Raw genomic sequence first — 17,052 nt, forward strand, 5'->3', positions numbered from 1 at the left:
TAACGTGCCCTCAACACCAGTTTCTTCCATAGTTCTCAGCCTTGATGTACAAAGGAAATCACCTGGTGAATGTTACTAAAATACCAATGACTAGGTCCTACCCCCGAGGTTATGATTCTACAGCACAACTAGGATTGCAAATCACTGCTTCATATGCCCACAAGTCAGTTTCACGTACATTGGAGGTTTTTATCTAAAAACACATGCTCGTTCTTGAAAAACTGTAAACATTCTGACATATTTTCTTCATATACAGGCATTTTATAAAAACAATCTTCATACCTTACACAGGGCTTTGGATCCCAGTGGGTAGGTACTACATGTTCTCTGACACTATGATCTTTGGGTACAGGGTGTAGCTCAACAGTAAAGCACTTGCTTAACAGACATGAGGCTCAAGGCTCATCCCCAGTACCACTAAAACAAGAAAACCAGAAGCATAACCTTCAATAGCCCTTAATGTTCAACAAACAGTTCTGATATTGGAAAGATGTGACACTCATTTTCCATGGTTGTAACTGATGATCCATTTAACTTTGCACATGATAAAGCTATCAGAAGGGAAAATGGGGTCTGTCCTAGGAATGAAAAGGGCATCAAGAAGATTAGAGTAAATGAACAGAAAGAGAAATAAAAGGTGGTGGAAATTATGGATGAAAAATACTTAAGAAACTAAATAGGCATTTAAGGACTATAAAAGGAAAACAAAGTTTAAAATAAGGTCATTACTAGATAATTTCACATCTAGTTGGAGATAAAAGATAAAACCTAGAAGCATGAGGCTATTAGATGTGATCTGTACAATTAGAGCTATTACAGTAACTTTGCAAGGAGCAAAGGGAAAGTCAATAATACTGCCTCAGTGTGTTATCCTTTATAAATTTTAGTATTTTAATTTGTTGTATACATCACATGTGGAAATATTCTCTAAAATTCCATGCAAATAATACAATTTTATAGTAAGAACTTTAGTTCCTCTGCCTTAGCAGCAAGCTGAATAGTTCAAAGCAGGCTACTGCACAGTGAAAAGAAATCTAAAGCAATAGGACATCAAGGAAGGAGAATGGCAGGAGACACAGTCTGGACACTAAACTTGGATCACTATGTATTACCTTCTGAATATATATCGAAGGAGAAAAAAATAAGAAAGTACTATTTTCACAAATCAGACAACAGGTAGCTCAGGACCTGAAAAGCCCTGGCTTTTCTAGAGGCTTAAAGAGTGAGAAGACACAGGGTACAAAGAAGACCAATCATCCACCAACATGACCCTGACACCAAAACCAAGCCACCAGCTTAAAAATTCTAAACATAGAAATACTAAGGGGGGAGGGGAGGACTAAAGCCAATACTCCTTATGAATAAAACCATGAAAATCCTTCACAAAATATTAGCAAAGCAATTTCAGTATTGGTTAAAAGCATATACAATTTGACTACGAGGTCTATGTATTAGAAATGCAAATTTGACTCAAATATCAACTTAACTACCAAGTCACAGAATAAAAGTAAAACCTTGGTCCAGCTCAAAAGATGAACTCAAAGTATTCAAAACACACAAAACTATAAACTGGAGGAATATATTACCAACACATATCTGAAAAAGGACTTGTATTCAGAATAACTCTTAATTACACATTATAAAAAGCAACAATTCAGTTATTAAAAAAAAAAACTGCTTCAAAGAGATTGGGCAAAAGAGTAAAGAGGCAGGTGCCTCACAGATACAAATAAAGATGAATAGCCAGTTAGTACAATGAGGATGTACTCAAACTGGTCATCAAAAAAAAAAAAATGCAGACTGGAACTATAATACCACAATGTTCTATGCCCAGTGAAGTGGCAGAAAACAGAGGAACTAACCCAGAAAACAGGGGAGAGAACTGGAACTATAATACCACAATGTTCTATGCCCAGTGAAGTGGTCCCAGAAAACAGAGGGGAGAACAGACAATGACAACTTCCATTATTCTTGGGACACGAAAAATGGACTGCTTTGGAAATCTTTCCAGTGCTTTCTATAAGTTTAATTCATTTTTCGCCACTAAACCAACAATTCAAATCCCAAGATAAGTTATTTAAAATAAAAAAAAAACCTACACCTACAAAAACGCTTATAGAGGAATGTTCACAGCTGAGGGCACCAGTGGCTCACACCTGTAATCCTAGCTACTCAGGAGGCTGAGATCTGAGGATCAAGGTTCAAGGCCAGCCCAGGCAAGAAAATCTGTGACTCTCATCTCCAATTAACCACCAGAAAACTGGAAGTGGCGTTGTGGCTCAAGTGGCAGAGAGCTTGCCTTGAACTGAAGAGTTCAAGACCCAGAGTTCAAGCCCCACAACTGACAAAAAAAAAAAAAAAAAAAATGTTTATAGAAGTTGTATTTGTAATAGCCCGAATGGAAAACAGAAGTTCTACTGCAAAGGACACAAAAAAAATCTTTTTGGGTGATGGAAATGTTCTGTGTCTTAGTGAGTGTTAAACAGTTATATGCATGTGTCAGAAGTCTTCAAACTGTTTTTATGTATGTCCATGTAAAAAATATGCCTCTTAGCAAAAAAAGAAAGATAAAAAGCTTAAAAAAATAAATCACTAAAACAATTCTACATCAAGAAAGCTAGTGTGTAGGGGTCAAGCATACTTGCGTTTGAAAAGAGCCCACAACATAACAATGAGATAATTCTTGAGTTATGTCAACTGTGAGGATAAAAGAGGAACAGGACTTAATTTGTTAATTTCCCCAAGTAAGACATTTGGCTGGCTCTTCTAATTTTTTATAGAAACATAAAAAACAAACATGTTCTTTACATGTATCCAAGAACTAAGATCAAAGATGCAAATGGTAGTAAGCAAAAAAATAGATAATGGATGAAAAAATTAGTTAAAATGTCCACTACTAGTAGATCTATAAATGGGCCTGGCTATTGAAAGTGCATCCATGACAGATAGGGTGCTGCTAATCTTTACTCATCATGAGCTAATTTCAACTTGAATATAGTAGATTCAACAATCACAACTAATTAAATGACAAATAAGCAATTAAATATACTAAAGGGAAAAAACTGGGAATAAACAGAAAATTGACCAACAGAAAGTCCAGAAGCAAATGCAAAATAAACTACACCAAATTAGCATAGTACTGAGGGATAATACAATACTTCATCTCACCTACTACACAGCTGGAAGAACAGATCAGTTGGTGTCTTATTCCACATCTACATCCTGGACACTTTTTTTTTTTTAAACTCAGGATCTCATGCTTATTCAGCATGCTCGCTCAGTGGTACTCTACCACTCCAGCCTAGCTTTTTGCTAGATAATTTGGAGATAGTCTTGTTTGTGGACTTTTCTTCCCTGGGTGGCTTGATCCTCCTTCCCTACCGCCTGAGTAGCTAAGATAAAAGGCAGGAACCACAACTGCTTAGTTCCTCTACACTCCACTGACTTTGCCCCAAACCTTAATGCCACTCTAAGTCAAAAGAACACAGGGACTTTTTTAACTTTTTTATTTAGTTACCTAAAACTAAATAAAAGGTACTTTTATGTATCATTAACCATTTATGAAACATTATTAAAAAATAATACCTTATGGCTTAATTAAGTCTAGTTACCAAAGGATGATTTACAAAATAAATACTATATAAACTTTTGTTAAAAAAAAAAAAAAGACAAAATAAGCTGAAATATTGTCTTACCACTTTTACAACACAGGGTGCATCGCTGCCAACTGATTTTGAAGAATTTGCATCAGCTGTTTAAAGAAGAAAAGTACATAACATCAGAATAACATTATTATGAATATTGTATGCATATTTACACCTGTATGTCTGTAATACCTTTATAAATTCCAGTTCCCAAATACATTTCAGAATATTGTTACAATGTATTTCATCAATTTTCATTCTTTTCTCGTGTTTTAATACTGAAGATGGAAGCCATCTTGTGTTCTGTTTTTTCCCATTAGTTCACCAGTGATATACAGAAAGCCCCAAGTTGAACAAGCTAAATGTTTCTTTAACCCAAAAGTACTCATGGGCCTTGATAGATAGATAGAGAGAGAGAGAGAGAGAGAGAGAGAGAGAGATACATATAGTGAATGATAAACAGATATAGATAGATACATACGGTGAATCCAAAAAAAATGATGACTAATATCATTTCTTAAATTTTGAAAACTATACAATCTAAAAAGGAACATCTAGAGCCAAAGTTCTCAAAAAATACCACTGTAGGGGAAAATTCATCAAGATCAATACTTCAGATTGCATTTCAGGCAGACTAGACCACAGGTTTTGAGGTAGGGTCAGGTTAGAAATGCCTTCAGTCAGGAGGCCAAAGGCGCTGGAAGAGAAAAGGTGAGATGAGAAGTGGCAGGGAGCAGATCAGAAAAGCAGCAAAGAAGAGACATGAGGGGCTCCCCAGGTGACACATACTATGATTCTGGCTGGTTCTATAAAGGAGATGAGAAGCCACCAGAAGGTTTTGAGAAGGGGAAGGGCCAAAACAAAACCTTTTAGAAGACTTCCTAAGGATAATGGCATAGAGGGGCAAGAGCAGAGCAGGCAGGTAAACATTACACCAGGTAAGCAAAGGTGCTTAGCCAAGCCAACCTGGAAGCAGACAAGAAGTGCTAGTCAGATGATGGGAAGTGGCGCTGTGGCTCAATTGGTAGAGTGCTCGTCTTTAGCTGAAGAGCTCAGGAACAGCTAGGCCCAGAGTTCAAGTCCCACGGACAACAACAAAAAAAAAGATTATGAATCAGTCAGACCCTCAAAGGACAGACGACAGAATTTTTTGATGGAGTCAAGAGAGTGTGAGAATTTCGCCTTGATGAGGTATGGGTGGCTCCTATGCAACTAGAAAGAGGAAGCTGCTACTGACAGGAGAACTGTATGTGGATCCAGTTTGAGAGTATCTGAAGTTTGAAATGCATATGATGATGAAACAAGGAAGCTCAGTGAACGCTGATGACAATCAGAGTGAGGGAGGAAGGGGAAAGAGGAATGTGTGTATATGTGTATATGTACATGTATGTATACATACATTTACATGTATGTGAAAATAACCATATATACACACACAGAGCGAGAGAGAGAAAGAGAGAGAGAGAGAGTTGTCTACACAGAAAGCTATTTACTGGACTAGGGGCATAGTTCAAGTGGTAAAGCACTTGCTTAAGGAGTTCCTGAGTTCAATACCCGGTATAGCAACAAAGGAGAAGAAAGAAAAGTAGGAAGGAAAGGAGGGGGGAGGGAGGGAAGGAAGCTATTTTTGAGAGCTGGAAATATAACTCAGCAGTTGGGAGTGCATACTTTTCACGTGCGAAATACTTGGTTCAATCCCCGAAACTGTCAAAAAATAAAATCTAAAAAGCTTACATATTTAAAGCCTCAAGAGTGAGAGAGATCCTTGGAGAATAAAGGCCGACAAAGAAAAGAAGAACAAAGCCCCAAAGCACTCTCCCACAGAAGTAGAAGGGCAGCAATGGACACCAAGATAAGATATTGGCTACCAATCAGCTGGGAAGCACCAGAGTCTGGAAGGGCTGCAGAAGTACTTCAGACTAAAGAAGAAAGGTCTCCCATAAAAATGGCTAATTTGGGAAAGAGAGAAACAGTCCCAAGGAACATCACTTAAGTTATTGAATTAGTAATAAAGTAGTTGAGGGTTTTTTTAACAAAATATTAAAATAAAGATAGCATTCCAGTAATACTGCATGTTCAAATGAGAACAGGAGGAGGGAAAGGAAGCTCAATAATTCATTCAAACAGTATTTACTGCAAAATATGCTAGCCACAAAGAAAACAAGAAGAGTTGTCCCATTGTCAAAAAACACATTTAATATAGAATTAAGAAAAGTAATTTCAGTGCAGTATGGAAAGTATCAGAGAAAGTAAACACGAAGGGAATATAGTATCTGCCCTAAACTTGGTTTGGGGAAAGGAAAAAAGTGTGTGGGGGGGGGGGGCTGGGGGGGGGGGGGGGGTTACTCACCTTGAGCTGAAGAGCTCAGGGACAGTGCCCAGGACCAGAGTTCAAGCCCCATGACCAACCAAAAAAAAAAAACAAGAGGATACTTTTTATACATAACAGTATGTTTACTAGGTGCATTATGGTAACAGGGTCACAGATGTTTACTTATGCCTAAAGTCACTGAACTATAGAGAGTGATCTATATGGAAATTTATCTCAAGTAGAACAAAAGCGTTTTCAAGACATAAAAATAACATAAAATGTCTTAATTATGTTGCATACATTGTTTAAACAAAGGATATCATTGAGGTTTTTTTTATTACTATGCCCATTACTTGAGGACACGAAATTTATTAGTTTTTAACTTTATTTCTCCCAAGCTGAAAAAACTGAATCATATTGTACAAATACATTAAATCCTGAAAACAGAAAATAGCAGGGCCAGTTGCTGGTGATTCACACCTATAATCCTAGCTACTCAGGAGGCTGAGAGCTGAGGATAGCAGTTCATAGCCTGCCCAGGCAGTCAAGTCCCTACACTCTTATTTGCAATTAACCACCAGAAAACCAGAAGTAGAGCTGTGGCTCCAAGTAGTAAGAGTTCTAGTCTTGAGCAAAAGAGCTCAGAGACAGCACCCAGGCCATGAGTTCAAGCCCCACAACCAACCAAAAACAAAAATGTAGGGATAAAAGATTCCATAGTCTATAAACTCTAATAAGTTCAAAGAATGATTTTTGTTTATGTTAGATTATGAATAATATTATTTCTGATGCTAAGCTTTAATTCTTTTGACAATACCAAAGAAGAAGGTCACTTTTGTAAAAATATTCAAGTTCATTTTGAAGTGATAAGAAAGAGAAAATTGGGTCATTAAGAAAGCAGGGCCCTGCATTCAAAGGAACATTACTCTAAAAGGTATTTGTGCTTGGAAGCAGCCAAGCTCAATTTTCTTTGGGAAATATAGGCAGTGAAGTTTGCAATAATAACTATTTTTAAGAACTGTAATAATTTAGAGGCATAACTCAAATAGTATAGCCCAACCTAGCAAGCATGAGGCCCTGAGTTCGAACCCTAGTGCCATCAAAAAAATAAAAAAGGAACAGCAGCCTATACACAGATCAAGGCAAAGGGACAGTATAATGGCTGCAAAAAAGAAAACTGAACTTACATATGAAGAGTTGTATACATCATTCTTAATTGACTTTTGAGGAACTGAGGAACCACTGAATGGGTAAATAGGATGGTCTCATTAGCATGCTAGATCACTTAGGCCCACACGATGACCAGGGAGATCCAAAGGGCAGAAACTGGGCAAAGAAGATTGACTGATACAATGCAAGTCCAGACAAGACATCGTAAGACTACCTGACCCACGGTAGTGGTAGGTGAGAAATGGATGGATTTGAGACATCAGTGACAGCAATAGGACTACATGAGGTGCTGGGACCATTAAAGAATTTTCAGAAACAATTTCCTAGTTCCTAGCTTAACAATTATCACTCACATAGATAATCTTCTAATCATGAAAGGATCACAAAATGAAAAAGAAAATGCCTAAAGACATCCAAGAAGAGATCTGCTGGAAGCCCTGGACAAGGATGGAAGAGATCAAGTCTTCATTGCAGACAAAAGATAATGGAAGTCAACAATACAAAGAGTGACAGAAAGCTGTGAAAATCAGTGAGATCACTAAGAAAGAATACCAGGAAGAAAAAGTAGGCCAAGGAAGGAAAGTTGAAGAATACAGAGGTAACCTACAAAGAAGACTAAGCACAGCCAGAGAAGAAAAGCATGGGGGAGGAATGGTTAACCATGGAAGGTAAGATAATGGGAGCAATTTCTATGAGAAAGAAAGATACTGAGTATCAAACGCTCAACAATAAATAAAGTCAAAGTAAAATTTTAGTTCGCTAACAGAAGTTGCTGGTGATTTTGAAAATGGCCGTTTGAATACCTGTGGACAGAGAGATAAAGTGTGGGCAGCAAGACCTAAGCAAATCTCTTCTTCTCTGGGCTAAACAATCGAAGTTTACAGAAGAAGTTGCAAAGTTGTTAATGAACAACTGTCAAACCACAGGATACTAAAAACACTATCAGCAGACACTTCTTAGTAAAACACTATCAGATGACACTTCTTAGTAAAAAATTCAAAACACCACACTTACATGGTAAGTTCCAATTTGAGGAAGGCTACAAAAGCAAATTAAGTTGTGTTACTTAGATACAAGTGCCCACTAATATGTCACAAATTCAAACATTCCACAATAGAGGCAACAATCAAAAATATACACATCTAGTACAGCTACTACTCTTTGACAATTTGAGGATTTTCTCCTGGAGTGACAGCCTAACTCATTGGTTTGGCTCCAAACCACAGAGAGCATCAACACCTACTTCCCACAAAGGCAAGTGACAAAAACATATAAGCAAAGCCCTGTGTTTTAAGCTATTCTTCATGAAGACAAGCCCAAAGAGAGCAGCAGACAAATTGTACCTCACAGATGATGAGGTACAGTGAGACCCCTTGAGGAAAAGCAGCTGCTTTTTCAGCTAATGGTTCTCAAATCTGAACATGTACCAGGCTCACCTGAAGGGCTTTGTCAATCACACTGGTGGGCCTCTTCCTAAGGCATCCATTTGTTTTGATCAGTCAGTACTAGGTTTGAACTCAGGACTTTGTGTTTGCTAGGCAGGCACACTCTACCACTTCAGCCATGCTTCCAACCCTTTTCTCTGGTAACTTTTTAGACAGGGTCTCATTCTGTGCCAGGACTCACCGGGACAAGATCCTATTCATGTTTCCCACCAAAGCTGGCATGACAGGTATATGCCATCACACCTAGCCTTTTCTGTTGTGATGAGAACCTCCTGAACTTTTTGCCTCTGCTGTCATGGAACCTCAATCCTCCCGATCTCTACCTCCTATATAGCCAGAAGAGCAGGTGAGTGCCACTGGTAAGTTTTGGAAGTCCAGGTTTGAGATGGGATCCAGGAATGTGCGGGTCTAACAAACTGCCAGGTAGCACTAATCTATACTACAGTCTTAGTCTTCTGAGTTAAGATTACTCCCTGAACAAAAAAAGCTCCACTCAGTGCTAAAAATAAAATGCTATATAAACTTCCACGAGAGAAACTGAACAGTTTACTAATTAAATCGAGATGAGAAGTGGAATAAGAACAGAAACTAGAGAAGTTAGAAGGAAAGTAAATGCCAATTGCACTGCATCCTCACTGACTCTTAGAGAAGCAGGCGCTGATTCTCTGGGAGAAGCAGGCAGCTTTAAGAAGCAATCAGGCAAAGTACTTTTAAAATCAACAATTTAGTTAGCTTTCTGATTTCACGGCTCTACACGGGTCTCCAAAAATTTCGAGGTAAGTATGCTAATGAATGGTGCATTTGGCTGGCCTAGAATGCATTCTCCTAAATCCAGCATAGAAAAAGGAAATCTACATCTATAGAAGATCTATTAAAGTAGTCAAAAACAGACGAAGTGTATTCTAATTGGGTGGAAGTAGAGAAGAAAAGATGTGCGCATCTTCTACTGCATCTCAAAAGACATTAAGGTTATAAATACATTAAAAATCTATAGCTGTAGTACTCAGCAGTGACAATATTACATGTAATTCAATCTTTCTCTATTATAATTAAATGAACACTTCTCTACTCCTCCATGTCAGATGAATTTTTATGCAACCATATACATTAGGTGACTGTAGGTCATGAGAAACAAAACAGCTAACAAAGGAGGAATCATTCTTGCTAAGAAAGCATGAAAGCCTTTGGAGTGATAATGATAATGACAGGAGCAGTCAGGAACTCACCAAGATATATACAGCCAAAGCCGCCTTGGCCAACAGGCAGTCCCAGTTTCCACTCCTTTTTTGACATGTCCGTCACTATCTCCCCAGCTGCAAACTGTTCTGCAAGGCGTCTCTTCGCAGGGCCCTGTCTTCCAGCCTGAGCTGCTTTTGCACGAGGCATTTTCACTATAATACAAAACAAAGCAATACTCGAAGTTATCATCCCGTAAGTCTTCCAACCAATTTCCTTAAGTAAAACTAATGTGTGTGTTCAAATTCCTACTTATCCCAAAACTTACGTGAGGGGTACTAGCCAATTCTGATTTATAATGGCTCAAGTTTATTTGATTATCTCTTGGTTTTGCAAAAGTAAGACAATTTCGGCAATTGCTTTCCAGATATTATTTAGTTTTAAGTTCCAGTGGCATATCATCTATGGCTGAAGGACTATTAAAAAAAAAAAAATTGTGTGAGGTCAGGAGCAAAGTGTGTGCATGAGCACACACTCCTCAGTGCTGCAGCGAGGCCCTCACCAAGTTCAGCCCTCTAATGCTCAGTACACGGTACAAAGCCTGCAGACACACTCAGAGGAATGAAGAGAGGACAAGGCATTAAGGGCAGGAGAGCAGCACCCTGTCAGTCCCAGGTCTGTGTGAAGATTACATTACCATCCACACATGCATGGACGTTACCTTCCAGGAATGATAAGAACCTGTGACTGTTCAGATCCACAGAAAAGGCAGAGCTGGTGACATTCCTAATGAGTATTCCTATGCTCGTTTCCCACTATGAATTCAACAAGAGATGCATCTCAACCCACTTTCTCACAAGCTTAAGTATACCATAACTAATTCTGGAAAAGCAATGCTTACTAGGGGCAAAAAGAAAAAAAAAGCCTGGACTAGAATCAAAAAACATATCCCAAATATGTTACTGGTTTGCTGGGAAATCCTGATCAAGTTACTTCAAGTCACTTCTAAGCTTCAAGTACCCTCAGGTCAATTCACTCTACTCTGCAAAGGAGTAGCGTGAGTACACACATGCATGTGTTGTGTGACTTTAAACAGGGGTCAAAACCTTAGTCTAACGCAACCTGTGAGGGATAGCACCCAAAGTGAGGATCCTAAGGACAACACAAATGGAAGTGAATCTGTGAGTTAACCTCCAGATTTTGGAACACAACACAAAACCAAATGAAGAGCGAATAACAGGCAATGATATGAAGTCAACCTGAACAATGCCATCTAAAAATAAGCCTACATACTGGATAACAGTTGCGTGTGAATCACAGGAACTGAAAGTAACCACAGCCTCACTCCACAAACTATCAGAAGATTACTATGGGGGAAGGGGGAGGGAAGTGCCTTCAGAGAAACATGTCCTCTGAAAAGTTAAGTTGTATATATTTAAAAATAAGGCAAAACTTCACATATAAAGATAAAAAAGAATCAGAATATATAAAAACTCATAAATTAAGTGATAGAAAATAATCAAAAACAGCAAAAAGGATTTAGATTGTGGCTTAGTGGCAAGAGCACATGTTCATTTAGCGTGCTATACTTAATGCTTGGGTTGGAGCCCCAGTACAAATAAATAAATAAGAAGTGATATGCACAAAAACCTTTAAATGAAAAGTCATTGCAAATTTAAGAAAAAAGAAGCCAGGTATGGTGGTACAAGTCTGTAATCCCAGCCTAGAGTCTACAGCGGGATAATCATGAGCTCCTGGCTGCCATGGGCTACCAGAGCAAGACCATCTCTCAAAATCCCAGCTACACAGAGGCAAAGACTGGGAAAAATCAAAGTTTGATGCCAGCCTTAGCATAAAAAAAAAAAAGTTAGCAAGACCCTATCTCAACAAAGCTGAGCTTGAATGTTTGCACACTTGGAGACATAGCTAATCAGGACCTCAATTTGGAGCCCTCCAGAGACAAAAACAAGAGACACTATCTGAAAAATTAAAGCAAGAAAAGGGCTGGGGACATGGCTCAAGTAGTAAAGCATCTGCCTGGAAAGCCCAAGGACCTGAGTTCAAACCCAACCACCACCAAAATAAAAAGGAGAGAGTCAAAAAGATAACCATATTCCAAAAGCAAACAAAGAATAAGAAAAGGCAATCTCCATATAACAAAACTCAAGTTATGTATTGTGGACGTAGAAAGAATAAGACCCTACTAGAGAACAAGCAGGGATACCAAGGAGGCATCAGTGCCCCTGCAAAGCAAACACACACACTTGCTTGTAGACCTGAGACTGGAAAAGAGTTACAAAGGAGAGTATTCATAAAGCCCTTGTTCTGGCAATATGAACACAGAACAACTATAAAAACTGGGAGAGCTGGGCGCCGGTGGCTCACGCCTGTAATCCTAGCTACTCAGGAGGCTGAGATCTGAGGACCGAGGTTCAAAGCCAGCCCGGGCAGGAAAGTCTGTGAAACTCTTATCTCCAATAAACCACCAGAAAACCGGAAGTGGTACTGTAGCTCAAGTGGCAGAGCACTAGCCTCGAGCTGAAGAGCTGAGGGACAGCACTCAGGCACAGAGTTCAAGCCCCATGACCAACAAAAAAAAAACAAAAAACTGGGAGAACATCTGTCCCAACAGCAACTTCCAGGACTCAGACTGCGGCGGTACATGCTGTGCTAACTTGGGTACTATGTGCATAAGTATGGAATAATGCAAATAATGGCAATAATGCAAGTCATGATCTTTAGTTAGCCAAAATCAAACGAGGCCCCAAAACACTTAGTGGGAAATTCTAGAAATAAATCATAAATTTAAAACTGAAAGCCACTGTGGACAACATGATGAAATCTTGAGTTGTTTCACTCAGCTCCATCCTAGTCATACATACATACATGCTATATAAGCTACCCACCCACTGGTGACAGCAGCCATCTTGGCTACCAGACTGAATGTCAAATCACAATGCTTGTGTTCAAGGAAGAAATTCAATAGCAGCCTAACAATGCCACCATACCTAGTGACTGGCCCCACTTCCTCTCACTAGGGAAGCACTTACCACCTCTTATCAACACAAGAAAGAAAGTACAGTACAGGAAGACACTTTGAGACAGAAGTAACACATCAACATAACTTACCACAGTACACTGTTGTAACTGTTTTATATCAGTATCTCTTATGATGCCTAGTTTATGGATTAGACCTCATTATTGGTGCCTGTGCACAGTATATACAGGATTTATCTGTCTGTTCCTGGTTATCTCAGAATGATTCTGTGTGGGCAAGGAAGGACTGCCATCATCAGCTGACATTCTTATTCTATTTATCTCCTGTGTCCTCAAAAATCACAATTCAAATATGGATGATAGGAGGGAGAAAGGATTGGTCCAGTTAAAAATCCTGTATTCAGGGGCTGGGAAGGTGGCTCAGTGGTAGAATACTTGCCTTGCATGCCTGAGGCCCTAGGTTCGATTCCTCAGCACCAAATAAGCAAAAAGGAAAAAAAAGGTGGAAGTGGTGCTGTGGCTCAAGTGGTAGAGCACTAGCCTTGAGCTGAAGAGCTGAGGGACAGCGCCCAGGCCCAGAGTTCAGGCCCCATGACCAGACCCAAAAAAAAATCCTGTATTCAGCTGGGTACTAATGTCTACTCAAGAGGCTGAGATCTGAAGATCAGGGTTTGAAGCCAGCCTGGGCAAGACAGTCTATGAGACTCCTTATCTCCAATTAGCCACCAAAAAGCCAGAAATGGAGCTGTAGCTCAAGTGGTAGAGTGCTAGTCTTCAGCAAAAATAAATAAAAAATTCAGGGATAGCTCCCAGGTCCTGAGATCAAACCCCAGTACCAGCACAAGAAAGAAAGAAAAAAGAGAGAGGAAAAAAAAGAAAAGGAAAAGAGAAGAGAAGGAAGGAGACAGAGAAAAAGAGAGAAAGAGAAAGAGAGAAAGGAAGGAAGGAAAAAAGAAGGGGTGGGAGAGAGAGAAGAAAAGCAAGCAAGCAAGCTGTACTGTTAACCAGACACAGTGGTACATGCCTGCAATCCAAGCACTCAGAAGGCTGATACAGGAGACCAGGAGTTCAAGGCTAGCCTAGGTTACACAGTCAAACACTTATCTCAGGAGAAACAAAAAATCCTTAAATACATCTAAACAGAACAAAAGCAGGCAACTCTAAACCACAGGAAAGTGGTTACTACCACACGGCTGTAAGTGACTTGGGAAAGCAGATGAGTTGTGCTGCAAAGTCCTGGCAAGAGATGAGAAAGAAAACACCCACCATAAGCATCACTTTCATGAGAGAAAAATGCAATCATTAAGTGTTTAAACATTTTTCTGTGTCATATTTAAACACTAAAAACATTACTGCTCCTATAATTAACATTCCCCAAAGGGATCAGAACTGATCAATGGTGATAAAGTCAAATGCAGCCAGCATCTGGGGCAGAAATGCCGAGAGCTGGAAGAAGGTGCAGGTGCCAACAGGCATGGCCCTGGGAATCAGGCAGTATTCCACATCCCCATCCTGGTGATACTTAAACTGAGCATTCACTTTGTTAAAACCAAGTTGTCTGCTTATGATTTATTTCCTTCTATTTTATGTAAAATTAACACAGTAAATCACACAAGCCCTGTGTTGAACAAGATTCATTTGGGTTACAAAAAATATATATATACAAAGACTTTAAAGAGGAGAATTATAAAAATTAATTTCTAAGTGATCAACGACTCAAAGGGGTAAAAGACAACTTTAAGGAATATGAGACTAGCAAATATTAGGTGCAGCCGCTATCTTTGAGGCTGAGGGAGAGTACCAAAAGAGGAACACTTTGCTGGACAAGCTGTGGTGACAGTCCACTGGACGCCAATAAGTTCCTTGGAGTCTAGGCCGGTGGAGCAGGACCACTGCTATCTGCCCACTGCAATATTGGTTGAAGAATCTGCCTTTTACAATGCTGATGAAACTCACAAGAGAGTGAGTACGGTATAGCCAGCAGTTTGACTGCAGTCAAACCCTGAGATTAAAAAAAAACAACAACAAATATATTAAAAAAGAAAAAGACACGATAATGGCAGGAGAAGTTACTTCCTCAATGATATATTTATTCCTCACCTTCTACTGACAGAACCTAACATTATTCTAGAAAGGCAAAAAAGTACAAGGTTTACAAGGCTTAGTTCAAGTATAACAAAGCAAAGAAAGGTTAAGTTCAGAGCTGAGAAGCAATAAACTAGTAATTACATGCCAGTATTATAACCATGCATGAATTTGTTTACATACCATACACACTTGCCCCACAACATATAAAACTTCTTCATGACACCTAAGACCCTTTACTCTCATTTCACTCCCATTTTCCTAAACTAAGGCTACTGGTGTGGCCCTCAGGAGGTGAACTTGGGAGAACATCATTTTGCCAACTTTGAGAAGTGTCAATACCTGAGTATTTTAACTTTCAGCATGATAGCATGATACTCAGGATACATCTGCACTGGAGGCAACTTGTTTTCTGGGTAAGGGTTATAAGAAATCTACTTTTCCAGAATTTGAAACTGTTTCTCAATCTTGTTGCTTTTCAGGCAGTTTCTGAAAAGGAGAACTATTCAAAACCAGAAGTCCATGGCTCCAACAGTAACATAACCACAAGTATTTGACTTAATAAGCTAGTGAGTGTTCTAAAGAACTTAAAATACTAATTTGAATTAACAATTGCTTTAGTATATTATAGGTTTCTTCTAATAATGCCACCAATCCCTGCACAAGGGTTTCTATTAAAGAATACACTGAAGAGTACAACATGTAACCAAATAAAATCTTCCTGCATATAACTTTGGCCCAGGTGGCTCAAATATACTCCAGTAGCCAATTCACCAGAGAAGTTTCAAACACAAAGATCACTGATCATCACATAACCCACTACATAACCTGATCACTTCTTTTCCCTGTGATACTAAATGAAATGCAGATGGAACTGAAAAGTACATCAAGATGCAGATCAATACTGCCCTTTGCTGGAATTACTCACTACTATAATCTGTATTAGCATATTCACCAAAATTTAATTGTAAACAAGAGTAATTATGGTACTAAAGTTATTAAATACACAAAGCAAGCTTGGGTCTATACATATTCAAATAGAATTTCAGTGGCAGATCAACTTTTATATCTGAAACAATACCCTAATTAATAGTCAGCTCTGATGATAAAATGGTCTTGTTTTTCAGATAACATTCCAAAAAAGTTCTGCTATGAATATTAAAATAAAGTTTTGTGAATAGATTTTTAAATTTTTCAATAGCTATATTTATCACACTATGGTACTGTATTTAGACAACTGGCATTTTTTCAAGTCCTGGATTCAAATTTGGAATTTTTTTTAATTTTCTGCTAAAGAAAAGACAAAAAGCTTGAATGAATCACAACAATGACATGTACACTTAATGAGCTCAATGAATTCATCACACTCATACTGGGAAATGACAATGCCAGAAACCACTTATTACATACTGGTTGATAACTGCTCAGAAACTATCCTAAAACAGGCATGCATGTAAGCTCCTTTGTAAGGAGGTTATATAGTTTTCTAAAGTCATAACTTCTCTGATATGCCTCATACTGCACAGAAACACAGCTAACTCAAGGAGAACTGAGGACAAGGTGGCTACTGACCATCGATCTCTTTAGTACGTTCCCTTACATATGCTTATGGAAATCTCTCCCATACCAAACAGCTATCTAACAGTCAGAAAGCTCCTCTCAAGTATGGTTTCCATCTCTCACTGCACCTAATTTTATAAACACCTTGGATGTAAGAATGGCCTTATTTACAATACACTATACTTTTTAGGTACTCAGTATTTCCTAAAACTACACAGTAAAATGATTGTTTTGGTTTGGTTTTTGTCTGTCTTGTTTGTAAATCCAAGTACCTGATGTCCAACATCACCCACTGCCACTCTTATTAAAAGCTCAGCAGACACACTCCCCATATGGACAATGGTGGACCAGGATTATTTTTCCTCAAAACTGCAATTCCCTTTCCTTTCTCAACAGATGCCTAATACTAGTTTTAAGAGAAAACAGATTTTTCAAAAAAATAAATACCCATGTAAACTCACTGAAAACCCAGCTTAGCATGGAACAGTAGCTTTCTTTCTCTTTCTCTTACACCAAGGAAGTTACCAAACAGCAAGTCCATCACTTTCACATCACTCTCCACCCACCACCTGAAGACTTACACTACCAATCTCTCGTGGTGTCCTTCCCATCAGCTTTTACGTTTGCTCAAAGTTCTTCATTAAAAGAAAAATGTTAGCTGAGC

General features: G+C 38.7%; 1 protein-coding gene across 6 annotated transcripts in view; it reads right to left on the minus strand.

The window, feature by feature from the left end:
• Vrk1 (VRK serine/threonine kinase 1) overlaps positions 1 to 17,052 on the minus strand; it is a 75,567-nt gene that overhangs the window by 37,748 nt on the left and 20,767 nt on the right. For all 6 annotated transcript variants that reach the window (XM_042692733.1, XM_042692734.1, XM_042692735.1 and 3 more), the window contains exons 2-3: positions 9,797 to 9,961; positions 3,696 to 3,751 (exon numbers count right to left, since the gene is read on the minus strand). In XM_042692733.1, coding sequence (XP_042548667.1) covers positions 3,696 to 3,751; positions 9,797 to 9,956 — 216 coding nt within the window. In that variant the 5' untranslated portion in view covers positions 9,957 to 9,961. The remainder of the gene's footprint in view (positions 1 to 3,695; positions 3,752 to 9,796; positions 9,962 to 17,052) is intronic.

This window comes from Dipodomys spectabilis, unplaced genomic scaffold (assembly GCF_019054845.1).
Source record: "Dipodomys spectabilis isolate Male_0828 unplaced genomic scaffold, ASM1905484v1 ptg000157l, whole genome shotgun sequence".
In the NCBI taxonomy this organism is placed as follows: domain Eukaryota; kingdom Metazoa; phylum Chordata; class Mammalia; order Rodentia; family Heteromyidae; genus Dipodomys; species Dipodomys spectabilis.